Raw genomic sequence first — 20970 nt, 5'->3', positions numbered from 1 at the left:
CCGGACTATAAATCGCACCTTTTTTCATAGTTTTGACCGACTTATACTCCAGAGCGACTTGTATGTGATATTTTTCGTTATTTTCACACTGACAACCACAAGAGGGCGCTCTAGGCTCTGAGCGACGCAGAAGAAGAATCTGCACTTCCTCTTCCTCTGGAGTTTGTGGAGTTGTTTAGAAGTGACACAGAGGAGGAAGAATTCAGTGGATTGAGTGATTTGGGGTAATACTGATGCTTTGGTAAACTTGTTAGCATGTTCTTTATGCTATAGTTATCTGAATAACTGTTAATGTTACCCAAAAAATGCGACCTACATATATGATTTTTTCTTCTCTATTATGCATTTTTTGGCTGGTGCGACTTATAGTCAGGAAATCAGAATTCGTCTTATGTATCTTACTGTCGTTCTGATCGATCACGTTGATAAAACTATCAAAAAACGATCCTTGTCCAATTTACAGTTAAAAATAAATAAATATATAAAAATCAAGCATCGATTCAAACCAGTTTTTGATCAGTTTTTGACAGTCCATCTGATCAATTTCCTATAATGACATCAAAACCCTTGACCCGACACCCGATCGGGCGAGCGTTGGCCACCGCCGCCGAGCCCGTGACCCACTTTTCACCTTTTCTCTGGAAGCGAATCGGCCGCGTTGGATTTGGCACGAGTACAAACTGGTAAAACCTCCTTGTCTGTTCGTAATGGGGCGGTTGGATTTGCATACAGAGCTTTCATTACTCAAACATGTTCCTCTGTGACGCTTATAGAGCTCGTAAAACATTATTAACCTTTTGAATCTGCTGCTCCTGGACGTTAAGACGCTAAGTTATTGCCTTAAGACGCAAAGCAAACAGAAGGAGATAAGACAGCGACGCGACAATGACTCGAGTCTAATCTTTACAACCTTTTGTTCTGTGGATTTCTAAAGAACAATGAGAACAAAAACATATTCTAAGCTAATACCGTATTTATATAAGTCGCACCAGCCAAAAAATGCACAATAGAGAAGAAAAACAAACAAACATATAGAAGTCGCGCTGGAGTATAAGTCGCACCAGCCAAAGAAGAAAAACAAAATAACAATTTCAAAAAACGACTAATTTGTCATTTATTTAACTATTCAGGGAAGGTCCAACGTAGTCCAATTTGTAAAGTAATTTATCAAACACACAACAACAAAAGAAAATACATAAATAAATACAAAAAAATATGTATTTAACTATTCAAGAGAAACGTGATTTATAAAACACACAACAGAAGAAAAAAATAATGCTACTGAAAACACAATTTGGTGTTCCAACAATAAAAAAGTTATTGAAGATTGATATCCATAATTTATCATATTTCATCATTAAAACATGTAGTATGCTTCTGATGGGTAAAATAAAGGTGGTAGTAGATAGATATTACCATTATTGATAAGTGCTGTGAATTTGGTGACCCTACATTAAATATTTAAAAAGCTATTAAAGATTAATTTTCATATTACATCATATTCCATAAATAAACACAAATAAAGCTTCATATGGAAAAATAAAGGTTTTCGTGGCGTCCATCATGGTGTATTTACTCTTATTCAAATTGTATCGCTCTATTTGACGTTCCATTCCAGCTATAAAACGTTTCCAGTTTTGGTTTTGCTTTTTGATGACGGTCCCTAAGCACTCGTCTCCGCTCCTGCTGCACATTCGATGACGGTCCCTAAGCACTCGTCTCGTCTCTGAATGCACATTGGATGACGGTCCTTAAGCACTCGTTTTGGCTCCGGCTGCACATTCGGAGCAGTGTAATTCGCTGCGCCTAAAATACGCATTTGATTTTTAAAAACAAGGTTGTAGTTGCTTGGCTGACCTCGGAAGTCCAAATCTGTGAATATGACGCTAACTTTACCGAACTATCGGCCGCGACGCACAGCTGATACGTCGTTAGGGCAGTGTCGCGACTTTGGATTGATTCAGGATATGGGCGTATCAGCCCGCTACGCTAAATAGGGCTGGGGGAAACACTGATAAATACCTGAAACTGCAGCCCGTATCACTGTAAATATAATAAATACTGTTTGTTTCAGGTGCTGGCAATCGCGATGGACCTGCTCACAGACCTGCAGATCCTCCAGGACCTGTTGGACGCCTCGTCGCGTCGCTCGGTGGCCGTTTACATCGTCCTGGACGCGGGCGGAGTCCCTCACTTCCTTGACATGTGCTCCAGGCTCCAGATCAACGCTGTGCACCTGAGGGTGAGACGCCACGAGGGCTTTGGTTCAGTGTTCCCCCCAAAGAGACGCTGGAGATCTTTACACTCAATCTCAAATGTATCGAATTGACTTTGAGGATGCATGTCACTTATTGGCTTACCGTATTTTCCGGACTAAGTCGCACCAGCCAAAAAATGCACAATAGAGAAGAAAAAACTGAAAGCGTTTTTATCTTCTATATTCTTCCGTGGAACTTGGTGTGAAAAGTTTGAGAAACAAACATATTCTCCTCGTTTTGGGAAGGTATATTTATTTTATACAGACGGATAAAACGGACAATGCTGGTATCAAAGTGTTTTGCCATGACCTTTTTGTAACACGCCGTCCCTCAAATGCTAAATATTACACAGATAAACAAACAAATAAACTAACTACCGTATTTTCTGGACTACAAGTCGCACCTTTTTTCATAGTTTTGGCCGGGGTGCGATTTATATGTGATATTATTAGTTATTTTCACACTGGCAACCACAAGAAGGCGCTGTAGGCTCTGAGCGACGCAGAAGAATCTGCACTTCCTCTATAGTCCGGAAAATACGGTAATAACTTAACGGGCAAATAATAAATGTCCTAAACTTGACTCAGACTAGTTTGTATGATGCTCCTCTTGTGATAACTTATAATTAATAAAATTATAAAATGAAATAAATAATAATTTAAAACAATAACAATAATAAAACTAAAATATAACTAATACATAAAATAAAACTAAAATATAATTAAAACATAAACTAAAATAAAATATGAATAAATAAATTAGATCTAAACTAGAATAGAATAGAGCAGTAAATCAGCCAAAATGTTGAAAATAATTTGCAGCGCTTAATCAATCTAAATCCGATATTTATAAAAAATGATAATGACGACCCGTAACCGGCGGCGACAGGAACTTCTCGCAGTGCACCTTTTAGAAAGTGTAAGTAAACACTGGCCTAGATCAGAGGCACAGATGTTATTCCACCTGCACTTGTGACACAGCTTATCTCCCGTTAGCTTCGGTTAGCGACTCCGAGGCTAACCCCGCCGTGTCACCCGATCGCGCTGTAAACGGGCCCTTTTCACTGCCCTCCAAATGCACATTCAGAGCGTCCGGGAGCAGGCCCCTAGTGCTTATGGGTAACCGTATACTCAGTGAAGTGACAAAAAGAGTGAGTGTTTCTGGTAAGAATGGCTCTGTTCAGGGAGAGGAAGTGGACAATTAGGAGGCAAAATACAAAGACGTTTTCCGTAAAATGTCACGTTTGATGCTGTATGATAAATGGTTGGAGTATATCAAGTAAATGTAGAAAAAGCTTAAGTTGTAGTCATCTGGACTCAGTTAGAAAAATTAGACGTTTCGACTCTCATCCAAGAGTCATTGTCAATAAAAGAATTTAGGTCGAGAACTCTGATATTTGTACTATTCTGTGGTAAGTCCAGCCCATTGGGCGGAGCCTTCCTGAAGAGGAAAGATTTGTTTGTTTCAACAGAAACTCCCCCCTTTGTATCTACCGAGCCTATTCAACCCTTTAATGGGCTATTAGTCTCCCCTTTGTCTTTGAGAGACCCTGGCTCACCCACCCTGAGTACCTGATTAACATCTAAATTCCCTGGTCCTCTAACTCTCCAGGGGTTCAGTAAACCATTATAGATTCCAGGAAGATTGAATCTTAGCCCTCCATTTCTGTTTAAAGAAGGTCTTTTTTTTTTTTTTAACAAAAATAGCTTCCTTGACTCCTCTTTCAAACCATCTTTTCTCCCTGCTTAAAACCTTCACCTCACCGTCTTCAAACGAGTGATTAGAGGCTTCAAGATGGAGATGCACGGCGCTCTGAGGTCCTGAACTTGTATTTCTTCTGTGCTGATAGAGCCTCTTGTGTAGAGGCTGTTTGGTCTCACCTATGTACCGTTCTTTACAACTTTCTTTACTGCATTGGATCGAATAAACTACATTGCTCTGTTTTTGAGTCGGCAACTTGTCCTTAGGGTGAACCAGTTTTTGTCTTAAAGTGTTTCCTGGTTTAAAATAAACAGGGACTTCGTGTTGTCTAAAAATTCTCTGCAGTTTTTCCGACAGGCCAGACACATAAGGGATAGAAACACCCTTCCTTCTCTGTTCAGTTTCCCTTTTGTCCTGCTTCTTGGTTCTCTTCACTCTGTTGAGAGCCCAAGCGGGGTAACACAGGCTGAGAGGGCAGTAAAACTTAGTAGTTATAGTAGACATATTATTGTAGAAGTACTAGTTAAATGGCTTGTCATTACTCAAACGATCAAATATGAATACCGTATTTTCCGGACTATAAGTGGCAGGACCACTCGGGTGTATTTTACGGAGTCCGGGGCGTCGAGAACGCGCGTCTGGCGCGATTCGGCCGTCGCGGCGTGTACGGGCCTTAACAGTTATTCAGAGAACTATAGCATAAAGAACATGCTAACAAGTTTACCAAAGCATCAGTATTACCCCAAATCACTAAATCCATTGAATTCTTCTTCCTCTGTGTCACTTCTAAACAATTCCAAAAACTGTGATAAAATGTGAATATATGATTATATTTCTGTGATGTATTTTATCTGCATAATAGTGATATTTTATCTGTATCATTAGTAAGAGAAAAACGGGTGTGTGACAGCATTTGTTTGTGAAGGTGTCGTAAAGAATGTTGCCCCAGGGGGGGTGTGACAGCCCAGAGGAGTTTGGGTAATGTTTACCCAAGGCTTGATCTCTAGGAAAAATACCAGCTGTAAATCAAGTGCCTTGATGTGAAGCTGACCAATGAGAAATGTGACCCGCCTATTCCAGAATATCTAATAAAACCAACCAGCATGGGAAAAAACGGTGTGAGACGCAGGAGGGTCAGCCAGGCTGCTTACAAGAGCCTGGCTGACGCAGTCCCGGCGTTTTCTCCAATGCATGCCATACAAATGTCTGATATTTCTCTGTCGTTTCATATTCTAAGTTGAAATGTGTTCTCTATGTTTTAAGGAATAGCATCGGTGTATGTCTCATTTCTTGACACAAACTCTGGAGGTAGAGGAAGTGCAGATTCTTCTTCTGCGTCGCTTAGAGCCTAGAGCGCCCTCTTGTGGTTGTCAGTGTGAAAATAACGAATAATATCACATAAGTCGCTCTGGAGTATAAATCTCACCCCGGCCAAAACTATGAAAAAAGGTGTGACTTATTGTCCAGAAAATACAGTGTTAACGTTCGCTAACTCAGTGCAAAGCGTAAGAAATGGTAGGGATGAAGCTACAGAAGCATTTAGATTTAAAAACATTTCCTTCTTTTTTCCGTCTGACTTTGGCTGCTGTGATTGGACAAAACTCCAGATTGATCATATTTAGCTGCACGTGTGAGAGAAAAGGCTGATATAGCGTTAATGTCTTCTGAATCATCAAAACATGAGCCGGAGCGGTGGATAACGATGAGTAAGTTTCCCCGTGACACGTGTTGTGCTCGTCCCGGTCTCTTCCCTTTAAGCAAACAGGGCTCCGTGTGTTTAATCCGTGTATTTAATCCGTGTGTTTAGCCGAAGGCGTGACTGCCGTGTTTGTCAAGGCACGTCGTATTTCCAACCGTGATAAACGATGCACTGACAGACGTTTATTCAAGCGGGGAATGAAAAGACACGAGTCAGCGAGATTCAGAGGACATTTTCTCTTATTGAGATCATAACAAATGTATTAGTATTGATACTTGTAGATGTATTATGATAATAATAAATAATGATTTAATTATGATAATAATAATACATAATAATGATAATAACAACAACTAGTAATAATAATAATAACGAATCATAGTAATACTAATAAATCATAATAATAACTAATAATAATAACAAAAATAACCACAAAAATAATGACAACAAATCATAGTAAATAACGACGACGGCAGTAACAGTAACAGTAATAGTAAATCATAACAAATCATAGTAGTAATAATAATAATAAATCACAACAAATCATAGTAATAATAATACTGAATTGTAATATAATAATACAAAACTCGTAATAATTATAATAGTAATGAATAATAATAATGCCATACACTTATCGAAGCCTTTCAAAGCGCCGATGTGACATTATTCTTATTACCTTCATGTTGGTGGTTGAGTGCTCTGACCAGTCATTTCCACCGGTCATCCTTCCTTTCGCTGGAGAATGTGTCAGGAGCCTGGGTCAGGGCTAACGTAACTGGAGGATTTCATCTTATTGTGCGTGTTTTGAGTTGGTGGAGAAATACCTGGAGGAAATGGACCTGAATAATATAGTGATAATAATAATAAAAAAAAAGGTTATAATTTGAAAAACGGAAATATTAAAGGATCGGCGAAGGCTAAACCGATATGCGCTTTTTCGGTCAAAAAGCACACATTTAAAACTTCAATTCAGTTTAATTCAGTTTTAGCAAGTTAGCAGCTTCAGAAACATATTTTAAATAGAAGTATGGATTTTGTGTTCGTTCCAAATAGCCGACTAGCCCAGAACAAGCTTTTAATCGTCCGTATACATTTAGTCTTTGACAGTTTATGGAAGAAATGGGACATTAACTTCCAGATGCGCCGTCACTGTTGAACTCCAGACGCACGTATACAAAGAGAAACATGCAAACTTCAAACTCTTAAATACTATTCATCTGGAGCGGATTAGAAGCCTCCGCCCTTCGGATCAGAGGACGAGCACGCTACAGACTGAGCTACATGTTCAATCAAGTCATACATTGTAGAAAAAGCTTCAGTTGTAGTCATCTGGACTCAGTTTGAAAAAATAGACGTTTCGACTCTCATCCAAGAGTCATTGTCAATAAAAGAATTTAGATCGAGAACTCCGATATTAATACTGTTCTGTGGTAAGACCCGCCCATTGGGAGGAGCCTTCCTGAAGTAGAAAGAGTTGTTTGTTTCAACAGAAACTCCCCCCTTGTATCTACCGAGCTAGCCTATTCAGAATCTTAATGGGCTATTAGAATCCTCTTTGTCTTTGTGAGACCCTGGCTCAACCACCCTGAGTACCTGATTAACATATAAATGTCCTGGTCCTGGTCCTCTACCTTTCCAGGGGTTCAGTAACCCATTATAAATAACAGGAAGATTAAACCTTAGCCCTCCATTTCTGTTTAAAGAAGGTCTTTCTTTTTTAACAAAAATAGCTTCCTTGACTTAATATCGGAGTTCTCGATCTAAATTCTTTTATTGACAATGACTCTTGGATGAGAGTCGAAACGTCTATTTTTTCAAACTGAGTCCAGATGACTACAACTGAAGCTTTTTCTACTATGGAACACGCCTGGACGAATGAGGGATTACACCGACAAGTCATACATTGTTCTAAAAAGTGACTGACATTTCGCAAAAATCTGTTTCTTAAGCAATTTGACCATTTTCCCATGAGAAATCTTCCAGCAAACTAAAGCCCCCGCGGCGACAACCATCACGTCAGCGCAGTCGCTCCCACATGGCTGGAGGGGCGCTGTTGTCGAATGGTGTGCAGTAATAGTTGGCGTGTTTGCTGAAGCGTGTGCGTTTCCGTCCCGACAGAACCTGCGTGTGCGTCTGGTGAGAGGCTCCGGTCTGGCCCTGTCCCACGGGAAGCTGCCCGGCTCACTCTGCTCCAAGTACATGCTCGTGGACGGGGAGAAGGTCATGTTCGGGTCTTACAGGTGAGCAACAAACAACAACAACAACAACAACAAAAACACTCAAGTCCAGTTGCCAATGTACCGTATTTTCCTTACTATAAGTCGCACCAGCCAAAAAATGCATTATACAGATGAAAAAAACATATATAAGTCGCACTGGAGTATGAAATGCAGTTGCAAGTATGAAAATAACAAATAATGTCACATTTAAGTCGCTTCAGAGTGTAAGTATATAAGTATAAGTATAGATATAAGTATAAGTCGCACCCCGGCCAAAACTATGAAAAAAGGTGCAACTTATAGTCCGGAAAATACGGTATATACTGCGTTAAAAATAATTATTTGTACGTTAGTGGTTGTTATGAATTAATCCGAGACTTTGCAACACACTCCATTAGGTACAGTAAAGGTGCACTATGTAACCTTTCTAGTACATGTTTGACTGGAATATTTTTAAACACTTTTTTGTGTTGTTTTGAACAGTCACATAAAAAAAATCCTAATTACTTCTTTATTGACTACAGCACTTTATTATTTTATTTGATTACCCCTTGTGGCAACATAATGCAAACATTCATATATACATAACATTGACTTGAATGTACAGAGACGCTGTGTACGAATAATATTCTGATGAATCTACAAATATATCCTCTTGTTCATTCTGTGTGAGAAACTTGTAGGCATGAATAATTTAACAAACGGCATTATAAGTGGATGCATTGGATATAACGCCTGAAACAACTGGAATAGAAAAGTAAATCTGCGTCTGTCGAATGTCATGTAACTCCAAACGGGTCTGACTCGGCATTAAAGCGCTAAACTAAGTAAAGCTCCCCCTGCAGATCACTATTTTTTCTTCACATTTTTCGACTTAATATCACACAAAACAGGAAAAAACAAGAAACCCAAGAACCACAACTGGAAAACAAAAATAATAATGCAAATAATAAAAAATAATAATGGCACGATTAGATAAAATATTAATAAAATGACGGCACAACAAGTCCAACGTACTTGTCCCATCTCGCCCAAAGTTGATCAAATTTGTAAATTTTTCCCATTGGTCTAATTAATGTTGTTATTATGTCAGTCCAGACCTTTATTGTTGTTGTTTTTTTGCTTTTTTCTCCCTCTGCCAAAATTATATCACAAAGATATTCATTTATTGCATCCATGGCAGGAGTTCTGAGGCTTTTTCCTTCTTTTTTTTTTTTTTATTGCAACAAGAAGGTATAAACACATACAAAAACATTTAACGTTGCCAAACATATTTTCAAAAAGGGCCAGGGTTTCTCAGGAGAGTTGTCTTCGGGACGTGTTGCGAGGCTGGTTTTCCTCCCAGAGACTGCAGATCGTGAGGGTGACGATCGACACTTCGAATGACCCAAAAATACAGATTTAACCATCACAGAGGAACTTTCAAAGACATTTGATGAAGTGAAAATTGTACTTAAATTGTATCGTAATCGAATTTAAAACGTAATCGAATTTAAAGATGTCCAACCATTATCGAATTGAAAAGACTGCAACAATAATTCATACGATTCTTGTATTATTTTATCATTTGGTATATCAATTAATTTTTCTTTTTTTCCCCTTTTTAAAAAAAACAACAACAAATTTCCATTGTGCCGCCCTTGCATTAATCTTTTTTTTTTTTTTTTTTATGGGAGTTTTTACTGCGCAAACATTTCTTAAAAAACATGCATTGTGACTATGTAAAGTAACACGATGCATCTGAGGTCACACTTTAACACAGTATACGTTGTAAGCAGTAATTATTGGCGAACAAAGACCAGCGCGCCGCCTCGAACCTGACGAAAAACGCTCGACTATTGATTGTTCTGCCCGCGAGTTCTGTTCCGATCTTTATAATACGCACGCAATTACAGCCATTTCCTGTGAAAGCTCAATTTGATTTTTAAAAATACCTCTTTAGGGAACTTTCCAAATGGCTTAAATCACTGCAATTTGGTCCGCCTCTGCACTTTCGCTGTTTGCGACCGCTCCAAACAAGAGTGAGGCATTCAGAGCCATTTGAACAGAAAATAAGACTCAAATTATAACTTAAACTAAACTAAAAATCCTCTTTAAAGTGTATAAACTCCCTATATGCTCGTTAAACTTTTTACTTTTTGACACCACAATGATAATTAAAAGTGATAGACCGACATTTTCAACATTGAATAATTATACTTATTAAACAGTGTGGTCTTGTGTTGCTTTTACTGGCGGTCGGCGGAATGTAGTTGTACGTCTTTAAGTATGTGTTTTACGCTATACCATAACGAACAAAAAAATAAAAATGATCAGATCATTCTTTTTTTTTAGTATCAATATTTGCTCAAAAGAGTATCCAGTTCCGATACTAGTTTTAGTAAAGTAAAAGTACAGATATGTAAAGTAAAAGTACAAATACATCTTCTTAATTAGAAATATTGAAGTACCTGTTGAAAAATATAGTTATATATAGTTGAAAAATATAGTAATATATAAACTAAAATGTTAATAGCGTAAAATAAGAATAAAAAGTAAAAGCATTTAGAGATGAGAACTATTACACGCTTTGAATAAAGGGATTTTTCGTGAATTTATGTGTATATTTTTGCTTGCTCAAAGGCCAGTTAAAAAAGTACAGATACTTGAAAAACAACGATGTGAAGGTAAAAAATCTCCACTGTAAAAACAACTTAAAGGCGCAATGGACGATTTTTCGGTGATTTGAGAGTGCAGGCGGAAGTGCGCATGCGCACTCCCCCGTGCGGACTGATACAACACACACGTGCGTTTGTTTATTAGCGCAACGGAGCGCATCGCATCTCTCGTCTCCTGTAGATTTCCGTCCACTTCTGTGTCAGCTCAAACTGTCTTTCTCCGTCTTCATTTTGCCCCGTACACTGAGGGAACTATATTATGATAGATCCATGCGCTTAGGCACGCGGAAACGTGGGGACGAGCCACACGCGGCTGCAGGTGAGCGGTAGGTGTTTTATGATTGATACGTGGCAGGACTAATCAGCAGTTCACGCCACGAGGAAATGAGGCTTAGATTTGTGCCCAAAAAATCGTCCATTCAACCTTTAAGTAATGTGAAAATACCTAAAAATGTTACTTTAGTACTTTGTCACTTTCCACCCCTGCTGCTCTGGTAGTCACACATATTGTCTGTCTTTTAAAAACGCCAGATTCTTTGCATTATTTATTGTTTTTGTCCTTCTAATTAACTTCAAATTATAAATCAGATGTGGCAAACAAGTACTCTTACTTTCCCCAAATACTTTTTAAACCATTGTTTGACCAATCATTTGTACTTCTCAGTGTTTTTAAATCAAATGTCGGACACAACTGCTCCCACCTCTACCTAAGATCATGTTTTTACCTTCTTGTAAAAGGAGTGTCTTTATAATCCTTTGTTTTTAGAGAGGCCTAACCCGATTTGAATGTTTGGGACACGGCAGTTAAATCATCGTTTTGGCTTCGCCCGGCGTTACAATGTTCAATGTGTTTGTGAAATTAAATGTCAAATATTGTTTGATAGAATAAGTAGTCAGAAGCAGAGGATAGAGCTCAAGCTGCCATACTTCCCCCATAGTTGCTCCTAGGGCAGCGTAGCTGAAACTGTGGGTTTATGTTTGGTTCCTAACTGGTCTGACCATAAGCCATTTCAAGAGGAACGTTTTAAGCCTGGACTTAAATGAAGAGACTGTCAGCATATTTAACATGGACAGGAGCTGATTCCATAACACAGGCGCTTGGGAGCTAAACGCTCTACCTCCTACTGTGCTTTTAGAGACTCTTGGCACCACCAGAAGGCCAGTATTTTGAGAGTGAAGAGCTCTGATTAGATGATACGGTGCTATAGCATCTAACAAATTAATTTATGATACACATTTTTCCTTCCTTTCGGCGGTCAGAGCGAGTGGCCGTGACATCGCCTGAATGCCGAAATTACACGTGAACTACAGAGTGTTGTTCCATTGTGAAAACGGTAAAGATCTGACCTTCAGCGCAGAGTCGCCGTGTGCGCTCGTGCGTGGGCGGAGCCACTACTATGTTTCAAGGAAACAAGGGGCGACCTTTCGATTTGTAGGACTTTTTTAATTAAAGAAAAATCAATAACACTTTAGTTGAGTCCACACATGTTAACCTACTACAAAAGTAAAAATCTGTGTTTATAAAGTACTTTTTTATTCTTTTCTTTCATATTTTCATGATCCGATGACTCTTAATTGCTGACACTTAGGGATGTAACGAAATGAAAATCTCACGGTACAATATTTAATGCAATGTTTTTAATAGAATTGATACTTTTTCTTTTTGAAATGATTTGACAAACCATTGGTGTGAATCATAAGTAAGATTTAAGACTCGAACATCCACAGCATCCACACCATCCACAGCATCCACAGCATCCACACCATCCACACCACCCACAGCATCCACACCACCCACACCACCCACACCACCCACAGCATCCACACCATCCACACCACCCACACCATCCACACCACCCACAGCATCCACACCACCCACAGCATCCACACCATCCACACCACCCACAGCATCCACACCACCCACACCACCCACACCACCCACAGCATCCACACCATCCACACCACCCACACCATCCACACCACCCACAGCATCCACACCATCCACACCATCCACACCACCCACAGCATCCACACCACCCACACCATCCACACCACCCACACCATCCACACCACCCACAGCATCCACACCATCCACACCACCCACAGCATCCACACCACCCACAGCATCCACACCACCCACACCATCCACACCACCCACAGCATCCACACCATCCACACCACCCACAGCATCCACACCACCCACAGCATCCACACCACCCACACCACCCACACCACCCACAGCATCCACACCATCCACACCACCCACACCATCCACACCACCCACAGCATCCACACCACCCACACCATCCACACCACCCACAGCATCCACACCATCCACACCACCCACACCATCCACACCACCCACAGCATCCACACCACCCACACCATCCACACCACCCACACCATCCACACCACCCACAGCATCCACACCATCCACACCACCCACAGCATCCACACCACCCACAGCATCCACACCACCCACACCACCCACGCCACCCACAGCATCCACACCATCCACACCACCCACACCATCCACACCACCCACAGCATCCACACCACCCACACCATCCACACCACCCACAGCATCCACACCACCCACACCACCCACACCACCCACACCACCCACACCACCCACACCATCCACACCACCCACAGCATCCACACCACCCACACCATCCACACCACCCACAGCATCCACAGCATCCACACCACCCACAGCATCCACACCATCCACACCACCCACAGCATCCACAGCATCCACACCACCCACAGCATCCACACCATCCACTCCACCCACACCATCCACACCACCCACACCACCCACAGCACCCACACCATCCACACCACCCACAGCATCCACACCACCCACAGCATCCACACCACCCACAGCATCCACACCACCCACACCACCCACACCACCCACAGCATCCACACCATCCACACCACCCACACCATCCACACCACCCACAGCATCCACACCACCCACACCATCCACACCACCCACAGCATCCACACCACCCACAGCATCCACACCACCCACACCATCCACACCACCCACACCACCCACAGCATCCACACCACCCACAGCATCCACAGCATCCACACCATCCACACCATCCACACCACCCACAGCATCCACACCACCCACAGCATCCACACCACCCACACCACCCACACCACCCACAGCATCCACACCATCCACAGCATCCACACCACCCACAGCATCCACACCACCCACACCATCCACACCATCCACACCACCCACACCATCCACACCACCCACAGCATCCACACCATCCACAGCATCCACACCATCCACAGCATCCACAGCATCCACACCACCCACACCATCTACACCACCCACAGCATCCACACCATCCACACCATCCACAGCACCCACACCACCCACACCATCCACACCATCCACAGCATCCACACCACCCACACCATCCACAGCATCCACAGCATCCACACCATCCACAGCACCCACACCACCCACACCATCCACACCATCCACAGCATCCACACCACCCACAGCATCCACAGCATCCACACCACCCACAGCATCCACACCACCCACAGCATCCACACCACCCACAGCATCCACAGCATCCACACCACCCACACCATCCACACCACCCACAGCATCCACACCATCCACAGCATCCACACCATCCACAGCATCCACAGCATCCACAGCATCCACACCACCCACAGCATCCACACCACCCACACCACCCACACCATCCACAGCACCCACAGCATCCACAGCACCCACAGCATCCACACCATCCACAGCATCCACACCATCCACACCACCCACAGCATCCACACCATCCACAGCACCCACACCATCCACACCATCCACACCATCCACAGCATCCACAGCATCCACACCACCCACACCATCCACACCACCCACAGCATCCACACCATCCACAGCACCCACACCACCCACACTACCCACACCACCCACACCATCCACACCATCCACACCACCCACAGCATCCACACCACCCACAGCATCCACAGCATCCACAGCATCCACAGCATCCACACCATCCACACCATCCACAGCATCCACACCATCCACACCATCCACACCATCCACAGCACCCACACCACCCACACCACCCACAGCATCCACAGCACCCACAGCACCCACACCATCCACACCATCCACACCATCCACACCACCCACAGCATCCACACCACCCACACCATCCACAGCATCCACAGCATCCACAGCATCCACACCATCCACACCATCCACAGCATCCACAGCATCCACAGCATCCACACCATCCACAGCATCCACAGCATCCACACCACCCACACCATCCACACCATCCACACCACCCACACCACCCGCACCACCCGCACCACCCGTACCACCCGCACCATCCGCACCACCCGTACCACCCGCACCATCCGCACCACCCGCACCACCCGCACCACCCGCACCATCCGCACCACCCGCACCATCCGCACCACCCGCACCATCCGCACCACCCGCACCATCCGCACCACCCGCACCCATCTGCACACACTTCTGCTGAAGTGTCTTTATTCAAGTCGATGCCTCGTTGAAGGTCTCTAACGTTCAACTATTCGATTGTCACTAATTTTCTTTATACGTTTTTGCTGCTTGGCCAATGACCTTCATGATATTTCTATGCAGCCTAAGAATGACAAGACCAATTCTTGGCTCCGACAAATTAATCGAAAACACTTCAAATCACTTCAAACACAGTTCAAATCTTCAATGATCAGTTAGTAAATGTGGTTTGGAGCAGAGTTCTGACTTTAGAGAAAGAAATGTGACTTACTGTTTTATGTCTTGTCTATGTTCATGAAAGCCACATTTATTTGGGTAAAACTTTATGAAAACAAGACGTTTTCATACCTTTGTAAAGTATGAACAAATACTTCATTCATAGTGAACAAATTGTTTATTTAAAAAGATTCAGGCTTAAAGTCCATGTGACGCATTAGACTGCACTTTTTAGTAAAACAAGGGGAAGATTAAAGATATTTTACCAAACATTTCTGCCTGTTTTTTTTCCAATTTGGCAATTTGGTCTTTTATAACATCACTTCCTGGTTTGACATGTCCAGCAAATACATAGGTAGAGATAATTCTACAATCGTTACTTAGCAACCGGATTGTAAACCAGGCCCAAAATACATTCAAATCATACAATAGTTACGATTGGACAAATAATTACACCTGACGACACTTTTATTTTGTTAAATAGTTGTTTAAATTGTCTTAAAAAGGTGGAGTTGCAAATTGTCTCGACATTTTTTGATGGAATGGCGCTTTTTGATGACATCACAGAGGGATTCTGTTGAACTCAGCTCTACTTCCTGTCATTTTTCACTTATTTGCCAAATTTTCTTCACAAACTGCAACTTTATTGATGTAAAACAATGATAATTATTTACTACAGGCACAATCTCACCAAACAACATCATAATTCGAAAAACCTAACCTTAATTATTAGTTACTAACTCTTGCTTAATAAACCATTTATTCATTTGGAATTAGTTTTTGTTCGTGTTTTGTAGATTCTTGGTACTTTTTGTCTTTTTCAATGTAAATCCATTGTTTGTATAGTTTTTAACTCGGCACTCTGAGCTTTTATACCTACAAATGGCAAATAAACTTAACTACACTATAACATTGAATCGTAAATGTTGATCACGCGATACTGTACCACATCAGTAACATATTGTGAAGCCTTAAGTTCAAGTCTACTGGCCTGCAAATTGAAAATGCGTGTGAAAACTACAGCAAAACTCTGACTTTCTTTTGTTTTCTGCCACAGTTTCACATGGAGTTCGTCTCGTATGGACCGAAACACCATCACGGTCATGTCGGGACAAATCGTGGACGTTTTCGACCACGATTTCCGGGAACTTTACGCCATTTCTGAGCAAGTGGACTTGTATCACGAGTTCAACATCACCAAACCGCCGGTCACCACCCACGTCAAAAAGTCCAAAGTGGAGTCGACGAAACAGACGTCTGTTTCTACGTCTCGATTTCAAGTTTCCGTCAGCGATACCAAGCAGGCTGGCCTCAAAGTCCCGGCGCACAAATATCACAATCCCAAATATTCCCTGGTTTTCGGGAATAACGCCGGCTTGACGAGATCGCTGCAAGATTTGCCCTCGGCTAAAGACTCCGTGGTGAGCGCGTCCACTCAGAGGACCGGCGCGCTAAGCGGTTTCCCCAACGCGAAGGAGGACAAAACGGAGACGCAAAGTCCGACGGTGAACACGGGGAACATCGAGCAAGACCTGAAGCCAAACTTGAAGAAACATCACAGCAAGAAGCAGCTAACAATCCGGAATTTGCTGAAAGGGAAGCACGGCCACCACGCGCCACCAGAGACGATAGACGAAGGCGTTGTGACCCAGCACAGCCCTGTACAGAACGGAAAAGTGGGAACGCCGCACAGCCCGATACAGAACGGGAAAGTGGGAATGCCGCACAGTCCGGTGCAGAACGGGAAAGTGGGAACGCAGCATAGTCCGATCCATAACGGGAAGGTTTTGCTGGTGGACGCAAACGGTGGGAACGAGTCGGACGATGGGTTCGAGATCTTGGAGAGACCTGGAGTAACCAAGAGCAAGATCAAGAGGTTGGGGAAGCTAACGCAACGAAGCCAGTCGCTGCAGGCCATCGACGTAGGCGCGGGAGAGGATGGTGCGTAGACGTTTTAGCCAAACTTTGTATTTATTGATGCGGGGAAAAAAAATTGCTAAACAACAGTTCGTCTTGTTTCGGCTTGTTTTGATATCATTGGTCAAGTAGGAATGAATGGAAAAGCTATGGATACACTTTGGATAAATCACGGAAAAATCTAGGAATCTTGCTTCAACAGTCTAAAAAATACCGTGACTAAATTGGATAAATGTCAATTGGGTTTGTTGGAATCGTTGCCCAGTTGACCTAGTGTTAAATTTCACGAATTTGTGCTTCACCATGAACTCGTCGGTAAAACCATTCCGCTTCACAAAACTAGTATCTAATGTTATTCTTGACTAAATTATGTGCGTTATCCGGTTGACGTCAACAGAGTTTTGAAGGCGGGTTCGCGGTCAAAGTTCTTAATCTATTTCATTGAACCAGGTCGAACCGCCGCGCAGTCTCTCTTGAGATTGTGATGTTGAGTTTGTGACTTTAGAGCAAAATCATTACAGCTTTATATAGGGTTTTCTAAAGCGTCATCCAGTCGACACATTTATTTTATTTTATTTATTTTATTTATTTTATTTATTTTATTTATTTTATTTATTTTATTTATTTTATTTATTTTATTTTATTTTATTTTATTTTCCATCCATCCATTTTCTACCGCTTGTTCCCTTTCGGGGTCGCGGGTGACTGGAGCCTATCCCAGTGACTTCGGGCCTTAGGCGGGGTACACCCTGGACAGTGGCCAACTTGTCCCTTATTTATTTTATTTATTTTATTTATTTTATTTATTTTATTTATTTTATTTATTTTATTTATTTTATTTATTTTATTTAGACAAGCACAAAATGAAACATGATACATGTTGTTTTGATGCCATATTTTTTTCCATTCATCTATTTTTCTATTTTTCTGAAGGAATATTTTAAAAGTGGACAACAAAAAAAGCTATCTACACCATACAAATTGATTGATTGTGTGAAACTCAATAATGCTATCAGGTTTTTTGCGGTGTAAAAACATTAAACCTTAAGAAACTAAGTGTACAATTCAAAAAAACAGCCAGCGGGCATCTGTAATATTACCTTTGCCTCAGTTAGTTTGAAAATGAAACTCGGGTTGAGGTTTGAACTCGTTCACTTTATTGACGACCAGAGGCAGTAGATGTCTGATGAAATATGCACACGTGAAAGGCGAATGTTCTCAGTCTGAGCGCTGCAGCACGTCCGGACAGACTGAGCGCTGCAGCACGTCCGGACAGACTGAGCGCTGCAGCACGTCCGGACAGGCCTCGGCATGACGCATCGTTATTTATGCTTATAACCGTTCCAGGCCGTCGACTGCGGCGCACGCTCGATGACGTTTCAATTTACAAAGACCGCATTTTTACAGCCAATTTTATTGTATTCACTGTTTTCCTCTCAGTGATCAATGGTTTTCTCTTTCTAGTCAAAACCATTACCAAACATCTAAACGGGTCCAGATCAGTTATAAACCTTACATATGCAGACAAAAAATAGAACAAAACCAGGATTACACTAAACCAGCGGGACTAAACCAGCGGGACTAAACCAGCGGGACTAAACCAAACCAGCGGGACTAAACCAAACCAGCGGGACTAAACCAGCGGGACTAAACCAGCGGGACCAAACCAGCGGGACTAAACCAAACCAGCGGGACTAAACCAAACCAGCGGGACTAAACCAGCGGGACTAAACCAAACCAGCGGGACTAAACCAAACCAGCGGGACTAAACCAAACCAGCGGGACTAAACCAAACCAGCGGGACTAAACCAGCGGGACTAAACCAAACCAGCGGGACTAAACCAAACCAGCGGGACTAAACCAGCGGGACCAAACCAGCGGGACTAAACCAAACCAGCGGGACTAAACCAAACCAGCGGGACTAAACCAGCGGGACTAAACCAAACCAGCGGGACTAAACCAAACCAGCGGGACTAAACCAAACCAGCGGGACTAAACCAAACCAGCGGGACTAAACCAGCGGGACTAAACCAGCGGGACTAAACCAAACCAGCGGGACTAAACCAGCGGGACTAAACCAGCGGGACTAAACCAAACCAGCGGGACTAAACCAGCGGGACTAAACCACCAGGACTTATCCACCGGGACTGAACCAAAGACCAAGATTAAACAGACGACCATAAGACTAATAACTAACTTAATTGACTCTTAAGCCTCTTAATAAACTATGTGTTCTTTATGAATTAAATATTTGCTCACTGGCTAATTAAGGTGTATATTTTATAATGAATAAATTGTAGGATTAAACCAGGACTAAATGGTAAACTAGGATTAAACCAGGACTAAATGGTAAACTAGGATTAAACTAGCACTAAATGGTAAACCAGGACTAAAGCAGGACTAAAGCAGGACTAAAGCAGGACTAAAGCAGGACTAAAGCAGGACTAAAGCAGGACTAAAGCAGGACTAAAGCAGGACTAAACCAGGACTAAACCAGGACTAAACCAGGACTAAACCAGGACTAAAGCAGGCCTAAAGCAGGCCTAAAGCAGGACTAAACCAGGACTAAACCAGCTCAGATAAGAAGTCAAAATAATCCCTTGAACACATTTGTATCTCGGGTCCTGTTTGTGTGAGAGATAAAGCCACGCGTCGTCACGTCTGAGTCACGACTCTACAGAAGTCACATGTTTTTTTGTTTTTTACGAGCGATTGCGTCATTTTCCAAAACTCCAGATCAGAATCACGGTAAAGATAAGCAGCAGAAAAGAAGCAGTGACTCATGGGTATTTTGTATCAGATTTCCATGTAACTGTGGAAATGACCAAAGGCAAAAGCCCCAGTCATCAAGGAGTTGTTATTTAGGTGTTGGGTAATACTAGAAATATAATTTTATACGTGAAATGTTGACTAAATAAATATACTGTGTCACTTTTTGTGTTTCTCAAAAGTAATCTTGTTAAAATGTTGGCCTAAACATTAATTTATAACGTAAAAATGAGACAATTGATATGTATTAAAGTTCAACATTTCATTTTTTGAGATTCCAATACTTACAATTACACATGTTACATTCCTGACTTATGAATTGTTGTTTTTGATAATCTCACTTGTTTATTATCTGTTTGTATTTTTTCACCCACTTTTTTTTTTATGATTATTTCACAACACTATAATAATTTATCATTTCTTCTCCAGGTTACAAAAAAGGACGAAAACCCTCAAAGAAAAACTGTATCCAGCAGTGAGAGACGTTTCTCTTTGGATTTACGAGCACAGACGGTGGAGTTACTGGTGACGCCGCTGTTACGAGACTGTTCGCTGGCGTTTGGGGCGTGGCACTGTTACATCGCCAGTTTAATCACTTTAATGACTTTAATGACAGGCGCCACCACATCTGAAAATACAGTTAATGCCATTGTTTTTCCATGTCCTTTGTTGTTTTTCCATGTGTTTTGTTGTTTTTCCATGTATTTTGTTGTTTCTCCAGGTATTTTGTTTTTTTCCATGTCTTTTTTGGTTGTTTTTCTGTCTTGTTGTTTTTCTGTCTTTTGTAGTTTTTCTGTTTTTTGTTTTGTTTTTCCCACATCTTTTGTTGTTGTTTTTTGTCTATTGTTATTTTTCTATGTTGTTTTTCTTTCTTTTGTTGTTTCTCCATGTCTTTAGTTGTTTCTCCATGTCTTTTGTTGTTTCTCCATGTCTGTTGTTGTTTCTCCATGTCTTTTGTTGTTTCTCCATGTCTGTT

At 42.0% G+C, this 20970-nt stretch overlaps 1 protein-coding gene across 1 annotated transcript in view; it reads left to right on the top strand.

Annotated features, from left to right (window-relative positions):
• fam83fa (family with sequence similarity 83 member Fa) overlaps positions 1 to 20728 on the top strand; it is a 96596-nt gene extending 75868 nt beyond the window's left edge. Inside the window, exons 3-6 of the mRNA XM_072442875.1 lie at positions 2075 to 2242; positions 7777 to 7898; positions 16366 to 17249; positions 20424 to 20728. Of these exons, the coding sequence (XP_072298976.1) occupies positions 2075 to 2242; positions 7777 to 7898; positions 16366 to 17249; positions 20424 to 20473 (1224 nt within the window). The 3' untranslated portion in view covers positions 20474 to 20728. The remainder of the gene's footprint in view (positions 1 to 2074; positions 2243 to 7776; positions 7899 to 16365; positions 17250 to 20423) is intronic.
• The last annotated feature ends 242 nt before the right edge of the window (positions 20729 to 20970 follow it).

Source organism: Eucyclogobius newberryi, unplaced genomic scaffold (genome assembly GCF_026437365.1).
Source record: "Eucyclogobius newberryi isolate DKJ021-1_F unplaced genomic scaffold, fEucNew1.0.hap1 SCAF_13, whole genome shotgun sequence".
NCBI lineage: Eukaryota > Metazoa > Chordata > Actinopteri > Gobiiformes > Gobiidae > Eucyclogobius > Eucyclogobius newberryi.
Note: the sequence above shows the minus strand (reverse complement) of the source record. Positions and strands in the feature narration are given on the sequence as shown.